The sequence below is a fragment of the Diabrotica undecimpunctata genome, chromosome 8 (assembly GCF_040954645.1).
Source record: "Diabrotica undecimpunctata isolate CICGRU chromosome 8, icDiaUnde3, whole genome shotgun sequence".
Classification (NCBI taxonomy): Eukaryota; Metazoa; Arthropoda; class Insecta; order Coleoptera; family Chrysomelidae; genus Diabrotica; species Diabrotica undecimpunctata.
This window is the reverse complement of record NC_092810.1, coordinates 34839030-34859447: the sequence shown is the minus strand read 5'-3', so window position 1 is coordinate 34859447 and position 20418 is coordinate 34839030. Positions and strand designations below refer to the sequence as shown.

Genomic DNA, 20418 nt, shown 5'->3' with positions numbered 1-20418 from the left:
TCCACGAGCAAGAGGATTTAAGCGAAAAACCTTCGTTCTGCCTCCAGAGCGGCGGTCGGAAATGAATCTCCGTATACATCGAAGGATGAACCGACCGTACGACATTTTGTTTGTTCTGAGAGGACTATTCGAACGACGTGGATTGAACGGTTTTAGCGGCTCTGATTTCGATTTAGCTTTTGCATGAGTCTGATTATAGAGAAGCCGCTTAATTTTTATGTATACCGGTTACATTCAAAAGATCTTCTGGATGTAACATTCATGAAAACTTTGGCTAATTGGTCAACAGACATTAAGTATCGGTGTATTATAAAAAGACCTAAAATATGTATTAAAATAATTTATTTATTTATTTATAAAATAACTAAAAAGTAATTAATATTTTGGTTACTAACTAAATCCTTATTCGTTTATTTTTTGGGAGTTGCCACCAATAAAGTTCCACCTAAAACAGAAAGATTTTGAAATTGTTAAAACTGTATATATGTGAGTCCATAATACCTAGTTTATAGAATAATGTATCAAAATTCACAATTTGTTAGCATATGTCTATCGTGCGACTAGTTTCGGAGTCAAAAATGTACACTTCGTCCTCAGATCGATAAAAAAAACCAACTATGAAACAAAATTAATGTTTGGTATCACTGCCATGATGAAACTGGTAGCAATTTGAAAAAATTCTAGCATAACAATACACACAAAACTAAGGCTGGTAAGGGCGTTCATTTTTCCCATAGCGACATATCCATCTGAAACGTGGACCTTAAAGAAAGCGAATAAAAATAAACTGGACGCTTTTGAAATGTTGATATACCGCCGCATGTTGAGAATATTCTGGATTGATCATCGCACTAACGTATCGATATTAGAACAACTTAAAGTAAAGGATAGATTGCTGAAACAAATACAACAGAGATATTTGCAGTATTTTGGACACATTGCTGAAAGAGCAGTTAAGATGGAAAAACTGATAGTCGAGGGTAGAGTTGAAGGAAAGAGACCTAGGGGAAGATCTCCAAGCCGTTGGGTAGATCAAACAAAAATACTGATTAACCAAGGGTTACATGAAGCCGAACAACTAGCCCAGGACAGAGAAGGATGGAGAGAAATCGTAAAAAAACTGTAAAGGGCTGATGGTGTCACCACATCCCAAAAGGGATTAGGACTGAGGAGGAGGATCACTGCGAGCCAAGAAGTGACGTAGGATAGCAAAGATTGGAGGCTGCCAGTCACAATTAATTCATACAATTCAATCATGGACTTTACTTGCACATTGTTACGTTGTTTAAAGCATTTTATTCATCATTATTGTTTCAACTAAAGCACGATTCAATCATCGATGTATAAATAAGAGAGTTACATTGTCGAACTAAATAATAACATGAAGAAAAATACTACGAAAAAAGTCAAATATATCAAAAATTCATTGTTCATAGCTTATCAATTCTTAATAGCTTCCATTGTAAAAACATTCTTTGTGAAATAAAGATCATTATAAAGTCTTTAGGAGAAGCAAATCAGTTTTAAACCCTATTGTCCAAGCAAAGCAAACAATGTCTCTTTGTCGATTTGGGTACTGGCCATTATACTAAAACTATAAAAGCTCAGTTCTATTTCATTTTCGCAAACGAATGAAAGTACCTACATCATGTTGCTAGTATCTGTCGTGAATATCAAACAGGGTATGACTCTTAATGTGCAAGTAAAACGTGTGGTGTTAAATGTATTGAACTATCATCTGAACTTAAAAAATGGGCAACTTGATTATTACTGTGGGAAAAGTTTCGAAAATGTACGGTGTGACTGTTCGCAAAATTTATGAGATATTCGAAGAGGCCCAGCAGGGCGAACTGAAACAGATACAAAAAGGGAAGAAAAACAGTTTCCAGTCCAATTCACGTGAGAAAACTTACGATGAAGGAGTGAAATCTCGAATAAGAAAAATTGTCCATGATTTTTTGGAAAACATAATGAACAGAGTGAAGGATGATGAGGACCTACCAGCTTTTTCAAAAACCACATTTCGTAGGCTACTAAATGACATGGGTTTTTAAATATGGTAAAAGAGGTCGAGATTCGATTCGATAATGATGGAAAGAAAAGATATCATATCCGGGAGACACAAGTACCTCAGACAAATAAAAACATTGAGGAAGAAGGATAATGTAAACCTTGTTTATACCGATGAGTCTTGGACTAACGGCGGTGCTTCAGTCAAAAAGGACTGAAAGCTCCAACCTTATAGAAGACGTTATGAGGGGTCTACGTAGCGCTTTCAAGATAATTGCAAGGTATACGAAGACGGTTGCGTTTCGATTTAATTTAAGTGGAATATAAATATTCCCAGCATCGCTCTGAATGGCTTGATTAAGCTTGGGTATACAGTTTACTTTAATTGCTATCGACCCATTTAACTTTGTAATTGCAAGGTGTTCGAGCGGTGCGGATAAAGTTCCACAACGACTGCGGCACGTATATATAGAGATATATTAAAGTGTACTAGAGTGAAGTGAAGTGAAGTTGAAAGAGCGCGAACTAGTCGTAACCATAAAACGTCGCAAACTAGAATACTGGGCCATATAATACGCAATGAACAACGATATGACCTAATTCGGACCATACTTCAAGGTAAAGTGCATGGGAAAAGAGGTCCACGAAGAAGAAGAATATCCGGGCTGCATAACCTGCGAAAATGGTTTAACTTAACCACTACCGGACTTTTCAGGGCAGTAGTCAACAAAGTCAGTATAGCCATGTTAGTGTCCAACATCAGTAACGGATAGGCACCATAAGAAGAAGAAGAGTGAAGTAAATAAAATGCTATAAATAAATTGTGTTTTTAGTGTTAGTGTAAAAGACTGTAAAAGAATCTACAAAACAGTAATTAGACCAGTGGTCACATATGGAAAAGAAACATGGACCGTCTTAACCACTGATGAAAATCAACTGAGAATATTTGAGCGCAAAATACTAAGGAAGATATTTGGACCATTCCAATGCAGCGATGGTTCGTGGAGAATTAAAATGAACCAAGAGCTAGATGAACTAATGCAGAGCGCAGATATTGTTAGATTTGTCAAGGCACAAAGATTAAACTGGCTTGGTCACCTAGAAAGAATGCCAGATAATCGAGCTGTAAAAGTAGTCCAGAGATGGAAGCCCCAAAGAAACAGAACAAGAGGAAGGCCCCGTAAAAGATGGAGAGACGACGTAGAGAGGGATCTTAAAACCATGAACATCTGGCAGTGGCGAAGGAAAGTATCCGACAGGGCAGAATGGAAGAACATTGTTAAGCAGGCCAACACTTACACAGGGTTGTAGTGCCATTAGAAGAAGAAGAAGAAGTTAAAAGACTGCAAAAAAATAAAATAACAGTACAAGATATTTCTTAAAAAACAAATGATATATGATCATCTTGAAATCAGATGGGAAGGAAAGTTTGTCTGATGTATTAAGGGCGCCTCGGAAAAAATCTGATTATTTGAGTAGTCGCAAACCGAAAAAGTTTGGAAACCTCTGCTATTTCATATTCTCGATTCGAATAAATTATATTAAAAGTCTATATATACCTGTAGGTGGCATTCTTAGCACGAATGCTTCATCATCTGTTATGGATGCCACAGATTTATCTTGATCAAAAATATCCTGAAATAATAAAAAAATAGATTAAAATCTTGACGGTTGTTTAAAAAATATATCCAACAAAGAATTTCACTGAAATATTGTATCTTAAATCTCCGATTTTGGGTTAAAACGTATGCAAAGTTTTAAGATAAAGATCATATGTTTGACCTAGTTTTCTTTGAAAAGTTATCTATAATAATATTCTGTTCGTTATTATCATAAACAGTGACAGTGTAATGTATTCTTATGTAAATCTAAAAAGTTTTGTTCAAAAATAGGCAGAAATATTCGTTTCCTGAAGTTAGTTTGGAAATAGAAATATTAAAGAAGATGAAGTAGTAATATACATGAGTTTCGGATTAAGTAAATAAGCAAAAATTCAACTGACCAACTAAAAACAATATTTATGTTTATACTTTGGGTGAGTAGCGGCAATTGACAATTCAAAAATTCCAAGGAACAGACAGATTTTTTCATAACTACGAAATTGGTGACACTTAAAGGCCCGTTTTCACACTACGTCTTATTGTACGTTTTGTGGGTCATATAAAACGTACGACAAAATGTACGATTTGTCCAGTGTAAACACACTACGTTTTTCCTTCCGTTTTCTACCTCATTTTTAATTCAGAGTCTTGAGTTGTGTGAAGTTTGTTTAGTGTTTTTTTTTTTATTATGGAGGAAACACGGCTGCTTTCTTTTATTTTTTCAACTATAAAGATACTACGACTGAGGAAAAAGGGGATGAAGAGGGAAAAGACAAGATGGTCAAGAGAGTGGGCTTCTAAAAAGAAGCCAGTATTCCCACGTCTCGTTACTAAAAGAGGCGAACCAGATGACTGGCGCAATTATTTGCGAATGGTCACCTCAGCCTATTGTCAATTGCTAGAGTTGGTAACACCATATATATTGAAATAAGACACCTCATGAGAAAAGCCATAACACCCCATAAAAGACTCACAGCAACTCTCAGATATCTTACAAAAGGACGCAGCGTCAAGTTCAGGAGTTCACAATCATAATATCCAAACCAGCGTTAAGCCAAATAATTCCTGAAACCTGTAATGCAATCTACTTGGTTTTAAAACATAACTACTTAAAAACTTTTATACAATTCAATAAATTCCCCGAGAAAATCGTGGGTGCATTGCCGCAAATCTGACATTATTAGGCTTTTTTTGGGAAAAATGAAACGAACTGCAGTGGAACTAGTCGTCAAATAAGTCAAGATCGGACGACTTGCCTGAACATGTATTTTCACGTAACGTTTTATCCTATCAGTTCTCGCAAAACTATGCTTCTCCCATCATTTCTACGATCTGACCTTGGATCTCATTTCGATTCGACAAGACGTACGTTTTGCTGTTTACATGCCACGTTTTATTGTATAGGATTTGTCCTATCCAACAAAACGTACAATAAGACGTAGCGTGAAAACCGGCCTTAACACAAAAAATGGACTTCTTCTTCTTCTTTTTCTTATTCCTCTTTATAAGCAAGAATTCTGCTTGTTCATTGGAGGATTAATACCCCTATGGAAGGTTGTCACTCCATATTTTGTGCGGTCATCTGATACTTCTTCTGCCGATTGGTGAAATTTTTCTCAGTACTCTCATCTCTGCCATTTTCAGTAGCCTTTGCGTTGTGGCTGTGTCGGGTCTTGTTTCTGAGGCATATGTCATGTGCCAATTTATAAAGCCAACTGGCTTTATAAATTCTTGACTTCATTTCAGTGTTAATGTGTCTGTTTTGCCATATAGTGTTATTAAGGCATCCTGCCAGTCTATTTGCTTTTTGTACTTGATCTCTCACTTCTTCTCTTCTCACTCTTCTCTGGTTGGTTCTTTGCTGACTACTATTGTTTTAGTTTTCTAAGATGAGATTAAATTCTTTTGCTCTTAAATTAAATCTGTGGACTAATCTTTTCAGAGTATCTTCATCTTGGGCTATCAATATTGCGTGTCTGCGTAACAGACTCTCTTCCTTTGTTAACGCTTTTGATGATTTCATCCATGATCAAATTAAAGAGCATGGAGCTCAATGAATCCCCTTGTCCTTAGTCTGCTGCCTATTTCTATAGGTTCTGTAAGTTGTCCATCTATTCTGACTTCCATTTTGTTGTTTTGGTAGATGTTTTTTCGATAGTTTTTATAATATTTAAGGGAAATTCTCTATTATATAGAAGATGGATTACATCTTTGAATCTTACTCTGGCAAATGCGTTCTTTAGGTACATCAGACACAGAAATGCTGGTCTAATATACTCTAGTGATTTCTCAGTACTCTAGTGATGACCGTGCCGGTCTCAGCTTGTATAGAGGAGCGACTCTGAACTCAGTAGGGGTCCTTCAGTACTTTGTGCGAGACAGACTGGGCGGGGAAGTCCTCAACTTCGACACGGCGCGTCCCAATGGCTGATAGGGAACGTCCTGTAGATATGCAGGACAGGTATGAATAAGGCTTCGCCAAATAAGTACCCGCGGATCAACTGAGGACATAACACAGGTCAGCAGCTGTGTCATTAGTGGCCCGTGGCTGAGGAATACAATTCCTGACAGGTGCGGTACCACAAAGTTGCAGGCGAAAATCAAATACTGATTTAACTGGTTGTGATACTGCGAACACTCACCAACCCGTCTGGCAAGCGTGGTGTTTTAATGCCAATATACCTCTTAAAACACATGTTGAACTTAAAACAAAATGGGACGATACCCCAGGTGGGTAGGGCTAGCAGCTTAGAATCCCACACCTGAAAACCGGTCAGCCTCACGGATTCTGGGGAAGGCACGAGCTCAACAAAACGCACCAAAATAGATACGAACAAACAAAAACAGTTATTACTAGCCACATACAACATCCAATCGATGGCTAAAGATGAAAAGGTCTACGAATTAGAAGAAGAACTATTCAAGATGACCTGGGATAGTGTAGGATTGTCAGAAGTGAAAAGAAGAAGCGAACAATGCATGCATCTAAACTCTGGAAATCACCTATACCTATATGGTGGAGTAGGATTTCTTGTCAAAAAGTATCTCACACCATACATTTCTACATATAAAATCGTTTCTGATAGAGTAGCTTATATTATAATAGACCTAGATAATAAAACCAAGATCAAGGTTATACAAATGTATGCTCTCACAACAACACATCAGGAAGAGGTAGTTGAAATGTTCTTCGAAGATTTGATAACAGCATTAGAAGAAAATGATACAAAGTATACCATCATTTGGGAGATTTCAACGCAAAATTAGGTAAAAAAGAAGAAAATACTGAAACTAAAATAGGGATGGATGGTTATGACACAAGAAACGAAAGAGGTGAAAAATTAAAGTGAAAAAAAAAGACGAAAAACAAGATAGATTACTTCTTTTGTGGGAACAAAGACATTTTTGAAGATATAACTGCTCTCAATCAATTCACAACTGGCAGCGATCGTCGCCTTTTAAGAGGAAGGATTCTTGTTAAACAGAACAAAACCATTAGAAACAGGCTACATAATTATTGTAATCGGATAGATCAAACTTAAATGCGACAGAAGGGAGTACAGAGAAGTTTTAAGAACAGAATTTGTAGAACATTATCAACAAGAATATTCCGACATGAACACAATTAATAAAGAAATGAACCGAAAGCTCTTGAAAGCAGGAATGACTGTTGCAAAGAAAAAAAAATAAAGAAGACAGAATAAGTGATGGAACAAAACGGTTGATGGAAAAGAGACGCACATTTCTAAGCGAAGGAAAGCGAAACACCGATGGTTTCAAAGAATTGAATAAACTAATAAAGAAGGGAGTAAAGGAAGATTTAAGGATCTACAACGAAAACAAGGTAGAAAAAATAATAGGAAAGAACCGAGGCCTGAAATATGCTTAAGATCAAACTTAGGAAAGTCTATAATAATAAGATGATAAGATGCAGATAACACTGCAAAGGAAGATCTTAAGAGAAAGATGACGAATGTCAACTCAGAAATACTCCTTAACATAGAATCATTCGAAATAAAACAAGCTATGGCACAACTAAAGAACAATAAGACTCTGGGCCCAGATGGAATTCTTGTAGAAATGCGAAATTATTCTAGAAGAATTGAAAAATTTTTTCAACGAATGTCTTCACAGAGGAGAAGTCCCAGATGATTGGAATGAAACTTTGACAATACTTCTCTTCAGACAGGGGAGATCTGAAGATCCAATCTCAGACCAATCTCCCTGCTGTCCCAAATGTACAAACTGTTTATGGGAGTAATAACTAACAGGTTAACGTCGAAGCTCGATAGCTATCAACCAATAGAGTAGGCAGGATTCCGAAAAGGTTACAGTACAGCGGATCATCTTCTTACAGTCAGAACGCTAATAGAGAAAGCCAATGAATATCACTTAAACTTATACATTGGCTTCGTTGATTATGAAAAGGCGTTCGACTCCATAAAACTTTGGGCAATAGAGAGAGCTATGAACAACTGCAGGATAGACTCCCGATACAGAATGCTCATACATAATATTTACAAGAAAGTTACAATGAAAATACAAATAGATGTGAAAACCAAAGCTATACCAATCAACAGAGGAGTTCGCCAGGGAGATGTTATCCTACCAATGCTACTCATACTTGGACTGGAAGACGTGTTCAAAGACATTAACTGGGCAGATAAAGGAATCAATGTTAATGGAAGAAAACTGAGAGGGCTGTAACTCTCTATTCGACAGAATATAGTCTATCGCAGATCTTTGTCGTACACTGTTTTCAAAAGTGTATTTGTATTATTCTTTGTGGGGAAAAATGTATTATTAATACGTATTTCGTTTATGCTGCAGAGGTCCGTCAGAAGGTCTCCGTTTTCATTTCTGATATTTTTATTATATCGCTGTTTTATTCCTGGAACTATATCATCGCCAACACGGGCATTAAAATCGCCCATATTGATTATATATTCATCATTTGGGGTCTCGTTTATTACAGTCTGAAGGTGTTCGTAGAAGTTTTCCCTTATGGTGGTATCTCTGTTGTTCTCTGGTGCATAGATTGCTATCACATTCAGAGGTTTGACATCCAGTTTAACTTCTACACTTACTAATCTTTCAGAGGTATATTTACATTCTTGTACTTAGTGTAACAATTTTCTGTGTACCAACAGGGCGACTCCTTCTTTAGCTCTGGTTTCTTTCGTAACACCACTGTAAATCATCAGATCATCATCTAGCATAATTTGACCCTTTCCTTTTTTCTTCGTCTCTTGTAGTGTACATATGTCTATATTTTTTTCTACAAGCTCTTTTGTAACTTCCTGCTCTCTTTTGTTTAGAGACTTTACGTTCCAGGTACTGATTTAGTTTACCGCGAAATTTATTTCTCGTTTTCCATAAATTCGTTGCCCTCTTTCTCGCGTTAGTCGTCGTAATGAAAGCATTCCTGTTTCGAGGCATAATCCTGTTTCTATGAGCTGTATGGTTTTAAAGTCTATCAGTAGGGTGCTAACCTGGCCGTAGACTAAATGGAACTCCTGGCTGGAGACTAAAATAAAAAAATGAACTTCAATTTCCACAATTGGATTCAGTATTCTATAGCTCTCGGTTTTCAACATTAGGCTAAAATTTCGCTTCTAGTGATTTGGAGCCTTTCATACTTTAGAGTATCTACCTGAATTGCTTTTCATAAACTCTGAGGTTGAAGTTTGTTTTCAAACAAATTCTATTTTTATAAATATTCTCTTTATTATTATGTTTATTAAACATTAGAACTCCTCTTGATTTACCATTTAGAAAATAGGTGTCTACACTTATATTAAGTTTTTAGTAACAAATTCACTAGAAGCTAATAGTCATTGGATTAAAACTCTTGTTTACATGTTCGTTCAATAAAAATGCTTAGTGTTACTTGTTTGTATGTAACATATTGTATTATAAACCAAATAAAAAAATATGTTTCTAAAACTTTAAAAGTTGTAAAACATGGGCTAATTTAAAGTTTTGTATTCCTTAGTTGCGCCAAATGTAGGCAACTTACAACTAGAGTTCCAATATTTCCTTAAAGGGACTCACAAAATTAGGCATAAAAGCGAAATAAAATAAAATTCATTTCAAACTAAGCTGAAGCAGACAAACTTACTATACATACATATATTATACAGGGTGTAACAAAAAGGTAGGTCATAAATTAAATCGTGTATTCTGGGAAGAAAAATAGTTCGATTGAACCTAACTTAACTTAGTACAAATGTGCACATAAAAAAAGTTACAGCCCTTTGAAGTTAGAAAATAAAAATCGATTTTGTCCAATATATCGGAAACTGTTAGAGATTTTATATTAAAAATAGACATGTGGTTTTCTTATGGCAGGAATATCTTTAAAAAAAAAAATAACAGTGAAATTTGTACACACACATTTGTATGGCGGTTTTGTTCCCTTAAATCCCCCAAATATTTGTATACGTTCCAATTAAATTATTATTGTGGTACCATTAGTTAAACACAATGTTTTTAAAAAATTTTTGCCTCCTAGTAGTTTTTCAATAAGCCAGTTTTTATCGAGAAGCGGCTTCTTTTTTAATATGTTTCAAAATTTATGAGCACCTAACAAAATGTAAAATATAAATCAATTTTCATATTATTACCAGGTCTCTAAAATCTTACTTAACCATTCACAAATATGTGGTGGATTTTGCAAATGTTCAAAATGACCTGCATTTTCTTGAATACACCTTCGACACCGTTTTGAAAAGAAAAATCGAATATTTTGGAAAATCATGGACTTCTGAAGAAATCGATTTACAGCTTCCATGATTATGTTCCTTAGTTGTTGTTATTGTAATGTTATAATTGGTACGGAATATACGTACCCTTTCATAAAACCCCAGAAGCAAAAGTCAATTGGGTTAAGCTCTGCACCACTGTGTGGCCAAGAAATAGGCGCATCAGAGCACCTTGCAATCCAACGGCCAGGATACTGATCGAAAAGATATTCTCTTATTTTATTATGGTAATGCGCTAGAGCACCATCCTGTAAAAACCACATATTTTTCCTGACTGCGAGATTGACCTCGTCTAAGTACTCTGGTAACACTTTTTGTAGAAAGTGTAATTAATTTCACCGTTTAAATTGTTTGGAAGAAATACTGGCCCTATTAGGTTATTATCCACAATTCCTGCCCAATCATTGATTTTAAAATTTCTTTGGTAATGAGACAATTTTTTGCGTGGGGGTTTTCTTCGGCACAGATGTGCGTGTTATGATAGTTCGTAATGCCATTTCTGTTAAAGGTAGCTTTGCCGGTAAACAAAACAGGATTAAAATAAAATTGACATTTTGCGTGTTTTTCGTTAGAAATCAATCGTGAAACCCCATTCTTTTAGGATAATCTTCATCCAGTAATTCTTGAACGGGTGTTAAGGATGAAACCTTGATAGTGATAAGGATGAAACTGATGTTCCTTGAATCTTCTCCAAATCATCATGTAAGAAACATCTAAATGAGCCGCTAGTAATCTTGTACTCCTGCCAGGGATTTCTTCAATTGCTTCCAAAATTCATTCATTGTTTTATCTACTTTTGGTCGACCATTATTACCAACAAGTTGCGACCGCAATGTGCCTATCTCTCTTAAACGACGATCAAAGGAAAGCAATAATCGTCTGCCTGGTGTATTTCGATTAGGATATTTTTCTGCATAACGCCTTGCAGCTGCTGCACTATTTCCTTGGCATTTACCTGTAATTACCAAATTACCAATAATTATCTATAACCCTAGTTTAGCCTGCTCAAACTTACCCTGAATTAAATGCATAGCTGCCATTTCTGAAAACGCAAACACCATTGTAATAGAAAATTTAGTTTTTCTTAATAATCTTAAATGCACAGTAATTGGAATATTTATTATTTAATACATAGTAACCATAGCAACAAGTGTTGCCATGGTTACATACAGCAATACAGCTGACTAGAGAATTTTTAAAACATAATAAAAAAAGAGCCCCATCTCGATAAAAACTGGATTATCGAAAAAGTATTGAGGCAAAAAAGTTTTAAAAACATTTAAGTAATGGTACCACAATAATAATTTAATTGGAATGTATGCAAACATTTGGGGAGGTTTAAGGGAACAAAACCTCCATAAAATTTTTATGGGGTGTACAAATTTTACTGTTATTTTTTTTTAAATATTCCTGCCCTAAGAAAGCCACATGTCCATTTTCAATATAAAATTTCAAACACTTTTTGATATATTGGAAAAAAAATGATTTTCATTTTGGGCTGTAGTTTTTTTTATGTGCACATTTGTACTAAGGTAAGTTAGGTTCAATCGAACTATTTTTGATTTCAGAATACGTTATTTAATTTATGACCTACCATTTTGTTGCACCCTGTATATTATAATCAAAGCTTCGATTCTGTCGCTAACTCTACTAGTTTCACACGACTTTTTATGTTTTTTTCTAAAAAATTCTGCATATATTCACAATATATAACTAGAACATATCAGAAAATTGGTCAGATTTGACAGGCATAAAATGTTTAGGATAACTGGAGACAGAGGTGTTTTTTTAAAGCAAAGATTTCCAAACTGGTCAATTGGCTATGCCAAGACCATTAAAAGAAAAAAAATCTCTAAAAGGGAATATCTATAAAAGTGTATCAAAAATTATCATACCTTTATAAAGAATCCATTTGGACTGGTGATATTCAATTCTTTTAAAGTAAATTCCAATCTGTATTTATATCCATCGGTTCTTTGGCTTAGTACGGCAATGGCGTAAGGTTTTCTGCCATCATCTTTAGGTGTTAGCTGCTTCGTCCATATATAAATGTTGTTTTTCTAAAAACCACCAAAAACATTAAAACATTCTACTATATAATCATATAAACAATACTAGCAAAGTGAATTTTGTGCGTTTTCTAATAAATTTTTCAATTTCAACAAAACATAATTTATTTTCATAGCAAACGTTTATGTAATAAATGAAAATCATATTCGAACAAACCTTTAGCACTAGCCGACCCATTTCACCTAAGGGATCTTGATTTACAGCAATAGCATCTTTGTTGAGGAGAATTGCTCTAAATTTAGGCTCAATTGTTCTTAAATCCACTGACATTATCAATGGAGCCGCCATTATCGACCAAACTGACATTTGTCCTTTGCTCTGTTCAAAACTCAATCCAAAATTTCCAATTACCAGCTAGAAATCAAATTTTATTAATTCTCTTTTATATAACAAGTATAAATATAGTATAATATTAGAATTATAGGTACAAAGTAATGAAATTTTCAAGTATTTATAACATTCTTACCATATCGGGATCATTCCAGTGCCCAGGCGCCGAAAATGGACCAATTCGATCTTGATTGTCAGAAAACCACTTTAATATAGATGTGACACTTTCCCAGCTGTCGTCAATGTCGTCCCAATTTCTCCAAAGGTTACAAGTTTCAGCCAAAGCTGTGTAGTTAGACTAAAAGAATAATATGTTTCACTATTACAAGTGTTAACATTGATGATACGAAAAGTACCAGAAGTCAAGAGATTTTGTACATGGTTAACATTTTTATTACATATTTAAAATCTTACTGAAACAATTACTGTAGGTATGAGAAGATTTACAGAAAGTGGCATAATACTGTAAAGAATCGTTGTAGATATAGCTACTCCGGAGATTGCAGTGTGCATGTATCTCCAGATCGATAGTATCACCCTCTCTTATTACCTTAGTGGTATACTATAAATTCTTACCAAAAATCGTAAAAATGCCTGCAAAGGAATCTGCCCTGATTACAGGCCAACAAAAAGAAAAGATTTATAAAACTTTTTTTTTACAAATTTATGTGAATCCTAAGTATTTTTTGGCGCTAAAAAAGAATCTGAAATTAGATTTTACGTATCACCAACAGTTTTCCCACAATATGACATTTGTTTTTTCTACATTACAATATATTGACAAAATACATTAAAATGATATATTATTACAATAATACCTTTTATATGATTCTTATCTTGTAATATAAAACTCTCTGTATTTATCGACAGTTGATAAGGCAGACATTTGAAAGATGCGTCGCCGGTGCGAGACCGTGCGATCAGCGTAAAGTTATTCAGAGTCACCAAGTTATACGATGACGAGCGAACCCGCCACCGATTGGTTTTGATCTAATAAAAGCGCTCCTTCCGTCTCCGGTTGGAGCTCTGTTTGCAGAGAAGTTTGCAAGAAGAAAGTAAGGGATCTGGTGGGAAAAGGCCAGGATTACATTGAAGCCAAGCGCTCGGTGATCAAGGCCAACCTCACCAAGGTGCTTGGACGACAAAAGGACAATCCCCCTAAGTCTAAAGAGAAGGCGGAGCAAAAGCTGGAAATGGCTACGCAAAAGTCTACAAAGAAGCGATAAAGGTCGGACCACAGTACGCCGCCAGCGGAAGCCAAAAAGAGGCCGAGGAAGTCAGAAATGACTTTTACACAAGCCCTTTGCTCGGCAAAGGTGGCTGTAGTATGTGATGGCTTCCCTGGAGTCAATTTGGAACCCACAAAGCTTAAGGCAGTGCAAACATCCATCTTGGAGGCTCTGGAGAGAACGCCAGAAGAAGGGCCGCAAATCAGGCTGCTAAAGAGCACGTTCAAGCCCGGTTACCTGGTAATGACGTGCGCGGATAGTGCAAGCGCACAATGGCTCAGGGACACTACTCCCACTCTGAAGCCTTGGGAAGGTGCAAGCCTCCAGGCTAAGGACGAGAGTGAAGTCGAGAGGCCGTGTTCTTACACTGTCTACATCCCAGACGAGGACGGAAAGAGGTTGGAGGCGGAAAGTGTGCTGACTCGATTAAGGGTCAGCAACCGAAAGCTCAACACCCTTATATGGACCGTTTTGGGCAAAACACCTGCAGAAAAAGGGCAGGTATGGGTCCTCTCAATGGACAAAGAGTCCTTTGAGGAACTCAACAAACTTCAAATGCGTCCTTACTTTGGCATCGGAAGAATTAAATTCCGTGTCAAGGATGATGGGTACATTAAGAAGGTTGCAGAGGCCGGACCATCGGGGTTGCGAGGCGTAACTGCCGCAACCTCGGCAGTCAAGGCTAAGCAAAAAAGAAAAGAAGTAAAACCTTCAGAGGGGCAAAGCTCTAAAGCAGCGCCAAAGAAGGTTAACACTTCGACCAAACACAAGGCTTGCCCTAAGGATGATAAGTCGAGGGAAGGAGCTAAAGAAGGAATAATCCCGAAAGAAGTCCGTACCGACTTGCAGGGGAGTGCTACAAACCCGCCCAGAAGGCTAGAAGCCACTGAGCGGGTGGCCGCTCCCATGGAAGGGGTAGAGGACACGGGAAAACCCGAAAGTTAGCCTTCAGTTTAGAGGAAGGCAGAGCAAAGGTCCTGCAGGTCAACCTTCATCATGCTAAAGCTGCGTCGGCGGTTTTGTGCAGAAGGTTTGACATGGAAGGCCTGGACTTGGCCCTACTGCAGGAACCATGGCTCCACGGAGGGAAGATTGCAGGCTTGAAGCCGCAACAAGGTAAGTTACTATACGATGCGAAAGGAGAGACACCTCGAGCATGCATTGTATATGGTAACGAAGTAAACTGTACACTGATTCCGGATCTTTGCTCCAGAGACATTGTTACAGGTATTTTAACCGCTTCCACCGAGGAAGGTAGTAAAAGATGGTTGGTCTGTTCTGCCTACTTCGCTGGAGAGAAGGTCTTCCGCCCAGGCATAGTAGAGGACGTTATAACCTACAGCTGAAGGGAGAACCTTCATCTAATACTGGGATGTGATGCCAATGCCCACCATCTGGCATGGGGGAGTACGAACATCAACAGTCGAGGTGAGTCTTTACTACAGTTCATCTTAAGCATGGGTTTAGAAATAGCCAATATAGGAAATAAACCTACCTTCGTTACGGCCACGCGCAAAGAAGTCTTAGATGTAACACTTTGCAGTGAAAAAACGTATGATACTATAAAGAATTGGCATGTGTCAGAGGAACCTTCATGTTCCGACCATAGGCACATTCGATTTGATTTAATTACTTCGACTCGAATGGTGGCAAGGTTCAGGAACCCGAGAGAGACGGATTGGGAAGGCTATAGAGGCTCACTCGAGAAGTCTCTTGAGGGAGGAATCGGCACCATAAAAGATACGGAAGATCTCGAACTGACAGTCGAAACGGTGAGGGGAGCTGTTCTGGCCGCTTACCAGGAGAATTGTCCAGAGAGAGAAAAGAAAGGAAAGAAAAACACACCCTGGTGGAATGAACACTTACAAAAGCTTAGGGCAGATGTAAGAAGGCTATTCAATAAAGCCAAATTCAACCAGGACTGGGCCATTTATAGAGAAAAACTGACGCAATATAATAAGGAGATCCGAAAAGCCAAAAGAGACTCGTGGCGAAAGTTCTGCTAGGAAGTCGAACAGGCTCCCGCATGTTCCAGAATCCACAAGGTCCTGGATAAGGATGGTATTGCGAATCAGGTTGGCCTCTTGAAGAAAGAGGACGAAACGTATGTAGAAACCCTGGAGGAAAGCTTAATAATGCTCACCAAGGTACATTTTCCCAGCTCATCCATTGACAATAATCCTTCGGTAGAGGTAGCTCACCCCAGAAGGCCTACTAAGGCGGACTGGAAATTAGCTACCGACATCACGAGACCGGAAAAAGTCAGGTGGGCCATCAATAAATTCCAGCCATACAAATCACCTGGAATGGACGGGATTTATCCAGCCTTGCTACAGAAGGGACAGGATGTGATCATCCCGCATCTAACAAGGATCTTCAAAGCTAGTTTGGCATGGAGATATATTCCAACCGCATGGCGAAGGGTGAAAGTCACATATATCCCCAAGATTGGTAGGGTAATGGACCAGACCCCCAAGTCATACAGACCAATAAGTCTATCCTCTTTCCTAGCAAAAACGCTGGAAAGATTGATAGACAGGTATATTAGCGACGACGTGCTGATTGAGAATTCACTTAGCGATCGCCAATATGCATACCAGCCAGGAATGTCAACTGACTTTGCGCTGGATGATCTTAACAGACTGCTCTCAAAGTCGCTAGATGACAAGGAGATAGCGGTGGCGACGTTTCTGGTCGTGGAGGGAGCGTTTAATAACGTCTCCTTCGAGTCTGTAACGGACGCGCTTAAAAGAAGAGGAGTTCCTGCCTTCATATGCGAGTGGACAAAGGCGACCTTAACAAACAGGATCATTGTGTCCTCGTTAGGTGAAGCCACTATTGAAGCGAAGGCAGGAAGCGGCTGCCCACAAGGAGGAGTTTTATCCCCATTACTGTGGGCTACGCTTATGGACGACCTACTTAATACACTGTCCAGGGAGGGTTTTTACTGTCTGGGTTATGCGGACGATTTGGTAATTGTAGTCCGAGGACGCTTTACCAAAATAATTTCGGAGAGACTTCAAGTCGCTCTGAGGATGGTGGACAGCTGGTGTGAGGAAGAAGGCCTGAAGGTTAACCCTAAAAAAACATCTGTTGTTCCCTGCACCAGAAAAAGAGCACTGCAAGGCTTACAGCCACTAGTGCTCAAGGGAGTAGAAATCCCATTCACAAGTCAGGCCAAGTACTTAGGTGTAATATTCGACCAGAGGCTGACATGGAATGCACACATTCAGAAAGTCACACAGAAGGCCACTATGGCCCTGAACACATGTAGACGAATGTGTGGTAAGAATTGGGGGTTAAATCCTAAAATGAACCTCTGGTTATACACAAGGGTTATAAGGCCCATGATAACCTATGGTTCAGTGGCGTGGTGGAACAAAACGCAACAGTCCGGGGCGATTCGATTGCTCAGTAGCACACAAAGGCTTGCATGCTTGAGTGTTAAAGGAGCCATGAGAACAGCCCCAACGGACGCGCTAGAAGTTCTGCTAAACCTACCACCTCTGCATATATACATACAGAGTGAAGCCAGATCAACAGTACATCGGTTGATCCAAGACCAAGCTCCAATAAGTATGATGCAGGGAGCTGATTACTTAAGGCTATACCAGGACATAAAGGCAGACCCCGTTCTAGGAATGCCTGTAGACCGAATGGTTACGAGGTATAGTTTTAACAAAAATTTTCAAATTACAATACCAAAAAGAGAGGACTGGGAAACTGGTCCGCCGCTAACAGCAAACTCAATATGGTATACGGACGGCTCCAAAACGGATACAGGTACGGGGGCTGGAATATATGGCATAAAACCAAGGACGGAAGTCCGGGTATGTCTAGGAATATACGCGACCGTATTTCAAGCCGAATTAGCTGCTATACACAGGTGCGCTATGGAACTAATCGGCCGAAATGTAAATAACGACTCCATCGTTATCTATTCGGATAGTCAAGCGGCTCTAAAGGCTCTCAGTTCGGTACAGGTCGATTCATGGCTGGTATGGAACTGTTTGGATGTCCTCTCTCAGGTGGGAAGTCAAAACAGGTTGGCACTTGCCTGGGTGCCGGGACATAAGGGTCATCGTGGCAACGAGAAGGCCGATGAATTGGCCCGAGAAGGCGCATCTACGCCACTGGTTGGTCCGGAACCCTTCTTTGGAATCGCAAATACGATAAAAAGGGCAGCCATACACAAATGGGTGCAACAGAAGTCTCTTGAGTGGTGGAACAACTCACCAGGACAGAGGCAGGCCAAACAGTTCATCAAAGGACATTCGGCTAAATTTACAGCAGACTTACTTTCGCACAGACGCAGGACTGTCAGAATGATAGTGGGTCTGCTCACTGGGCACTGTAGACTCAATAGACACTTGAGTCTCATAGGCCTGACAGAAGAGGACACCTGTCGTTTCTATCTGGAAGAAGAGGAAACCGCTCTACACGTTCTGTGCCATTGCGAAGGTCTCGCACGAATGCGGTTTCTAGAACTCGGAGAGGAAAAACCGGAAGCACCAGGCTACATGAAAAGGCCACTATCAAGGCTGTTGAGTCTCATTAAGAGGACCAAGCTAGATGAAGTGCTTTAAAATAAGGGGGAAACACAATAGATCTGCAAAGGTCGCAGTGTATCAGGCTCTATTGGCCGCCCCATTTTCTACATTCTACATTCTGTTTGCATGTATTAGCTCTAGAATTACCACAGTTATCCAAGTAAATGTGGGTACGATCTAAGGAACCATAACTAATTTAATGAGCCTTGCGCGGTTTCACCTTAATTTGGCTTGTATTGAGACATGCATGGCTTAATCTTTGAGACAAGCATATGACTACTGGCAGGATCAACCAGGGAGCTGTTGTATTAACTATTCGAAAAAGAACGAAATAGATAACAGATTATCAGTCTCCTCTAGTTTTTAATACAAGAAAGACAAACGTATCCTAATCTATCATAATTCTTTTTCGTTTGCGTGTTTAATTGCGTCTGAAAGATAAACTTTCTAACGCCACGCTTACAAAAAAAAATTATATGACAAAATAGTAATATACATTTTAGTCTAAATATGTCCGGATGACTTTATAACTGTAAAGGTCTATTCAGATCATTCCGTAATTTTCAGAATGATTTAAGCGGATCAAAGTTATAATTTTACGCCTTCCGGTGAAAAAATTCGACATCCTCTCAACCCTTCGCTAGATTGAAAGCGACACGGTGTTCTCGAAAGAAGCAGTCGGTACGTATTTTTTAATATACTCGCTCGGAAGTACAATCATTTCGGGAGTCAACGCTTTTTTATTTTCTTTCTCTTCTTTTTTTTTGTAAAACTTCTCAAGTAGTTTTTTCTCCTATGCGAGGTAGTTTTAACATTAGTTTTATACTTTTTGTTGTTTCTTGCATAATGGTTTTGACATGATTCCAGTGGTCTTCGACGTTATGTGTTTCTTCCGATTTTTCGAATTTCTTTCCTATGTGTATCTGTAGAGTAGGGAGGGCGAGTTAACTTTCACAGCACTTAGGCCACAATTGACCCATTGTACATCCTCCCATGGAGTTGTCACCCTTAGCTCATTGTCCATCCTATCATTTCTAGGAAGGTGGACAAGTCACCAGGAGACATCTCTCTTATGTGGGCAGGTGTGGGCCAGGACTCGCCGAACGCGTACTCTCGTATTAAAGATATCTCCGGGCATTCACATAGGATTTTTCGAACTTCTTTTCTATCTTGTGTGTAATTTCATGTCTACCTTTTCCTACTTTGGCATTGAAGTCCTCCATTATAATTGTAATGTCTTTGTTTTTCAGCTGACTTATTACCTTCTTTATATCATCATAAAAATTCTCTATGTCGTCTTCACTACTGCTGGCTGTGGGCGCATAAACTTGGACCAGATTTATATCTACTGGATTTGAGTTTAATTACATCACGATGACTCTGTTCGAAATACTTACATATTTACTACAGCAAGAGACTTCTTTATGTAGAATGTATGCGACGCCATTCCGGTGGTTAGTGCCTTCTTCTCCGAAATAGAATACATCATGGTCGTCTATGCTACATTTATCAGTCCCCGGCCACCGCATTTCGCTTATCCCAAGAACTGGTATATTGAGCCTTACCATCTCACGTATGGTGTTTTGTATCTTACCGTGCTCGTACAGACTTCTCACATTTCATGTGCCTATTCTGATACCTGATTTTATTCTTATTTATTTTCCATTATTACAGGTATTTAGCTAAATAACGGCCTGGGAAGCTCTGTGTGCTAGTCTTGTCCTGCCGGGTCTTGGTGTCCGAGGACCATGATCAGTATACCTTTTCTTATCATATGATAGTGCCATTATGATTGAACTAGGGAATAATAATGGGGTGGTTTCCCGTTGCGTTCTCTATTGCAGTATAATAACCATTTAAACTG

General features: G+C 38.4%; 1 protein-coding gene across 2 annotated transcripts in view; it reads right to left on the bottom strand.

Annotated features, from left to right (window-relative positions):
• Positions 1 to 325: 325 nt before the first annotated feature.
• LOC140447418 (alpha-N-acetylgalactosaminidase-like) overlaps positions 326 to 20418 on the bottom strand; it is a 57418-nt gene continuing 37325 nt past the window's right edge. For both annotated transcript variants that reach the window (XM_072540059.1, XM_072540058.1), the window contains exons 6-10: positions 12912 to 13073; positions 12602 to 12799; positions 12271 to 12435; positions 3570 to 3645; positions 326 to 445 (exon numbers count right to left, since the gene is read on the bottom strand). In XM_072540059.1, the coding sequence (XP_072396160.1) occupies positions 411 to 445; positions 3570 to 3645; positions 12271 to 12435; positions 12602 to 12799; positions 12912 to 13073 (636 nt within the window). In that variant the 3' untranslated portion in view covers positions 326 to 410. The remainder of the gene's footprint in view (positions 446 to 3569; positions 3646 to 12270; positions 12436 to 12601; positions 12800 to 12911; positions 13074 to 20418) is intronic.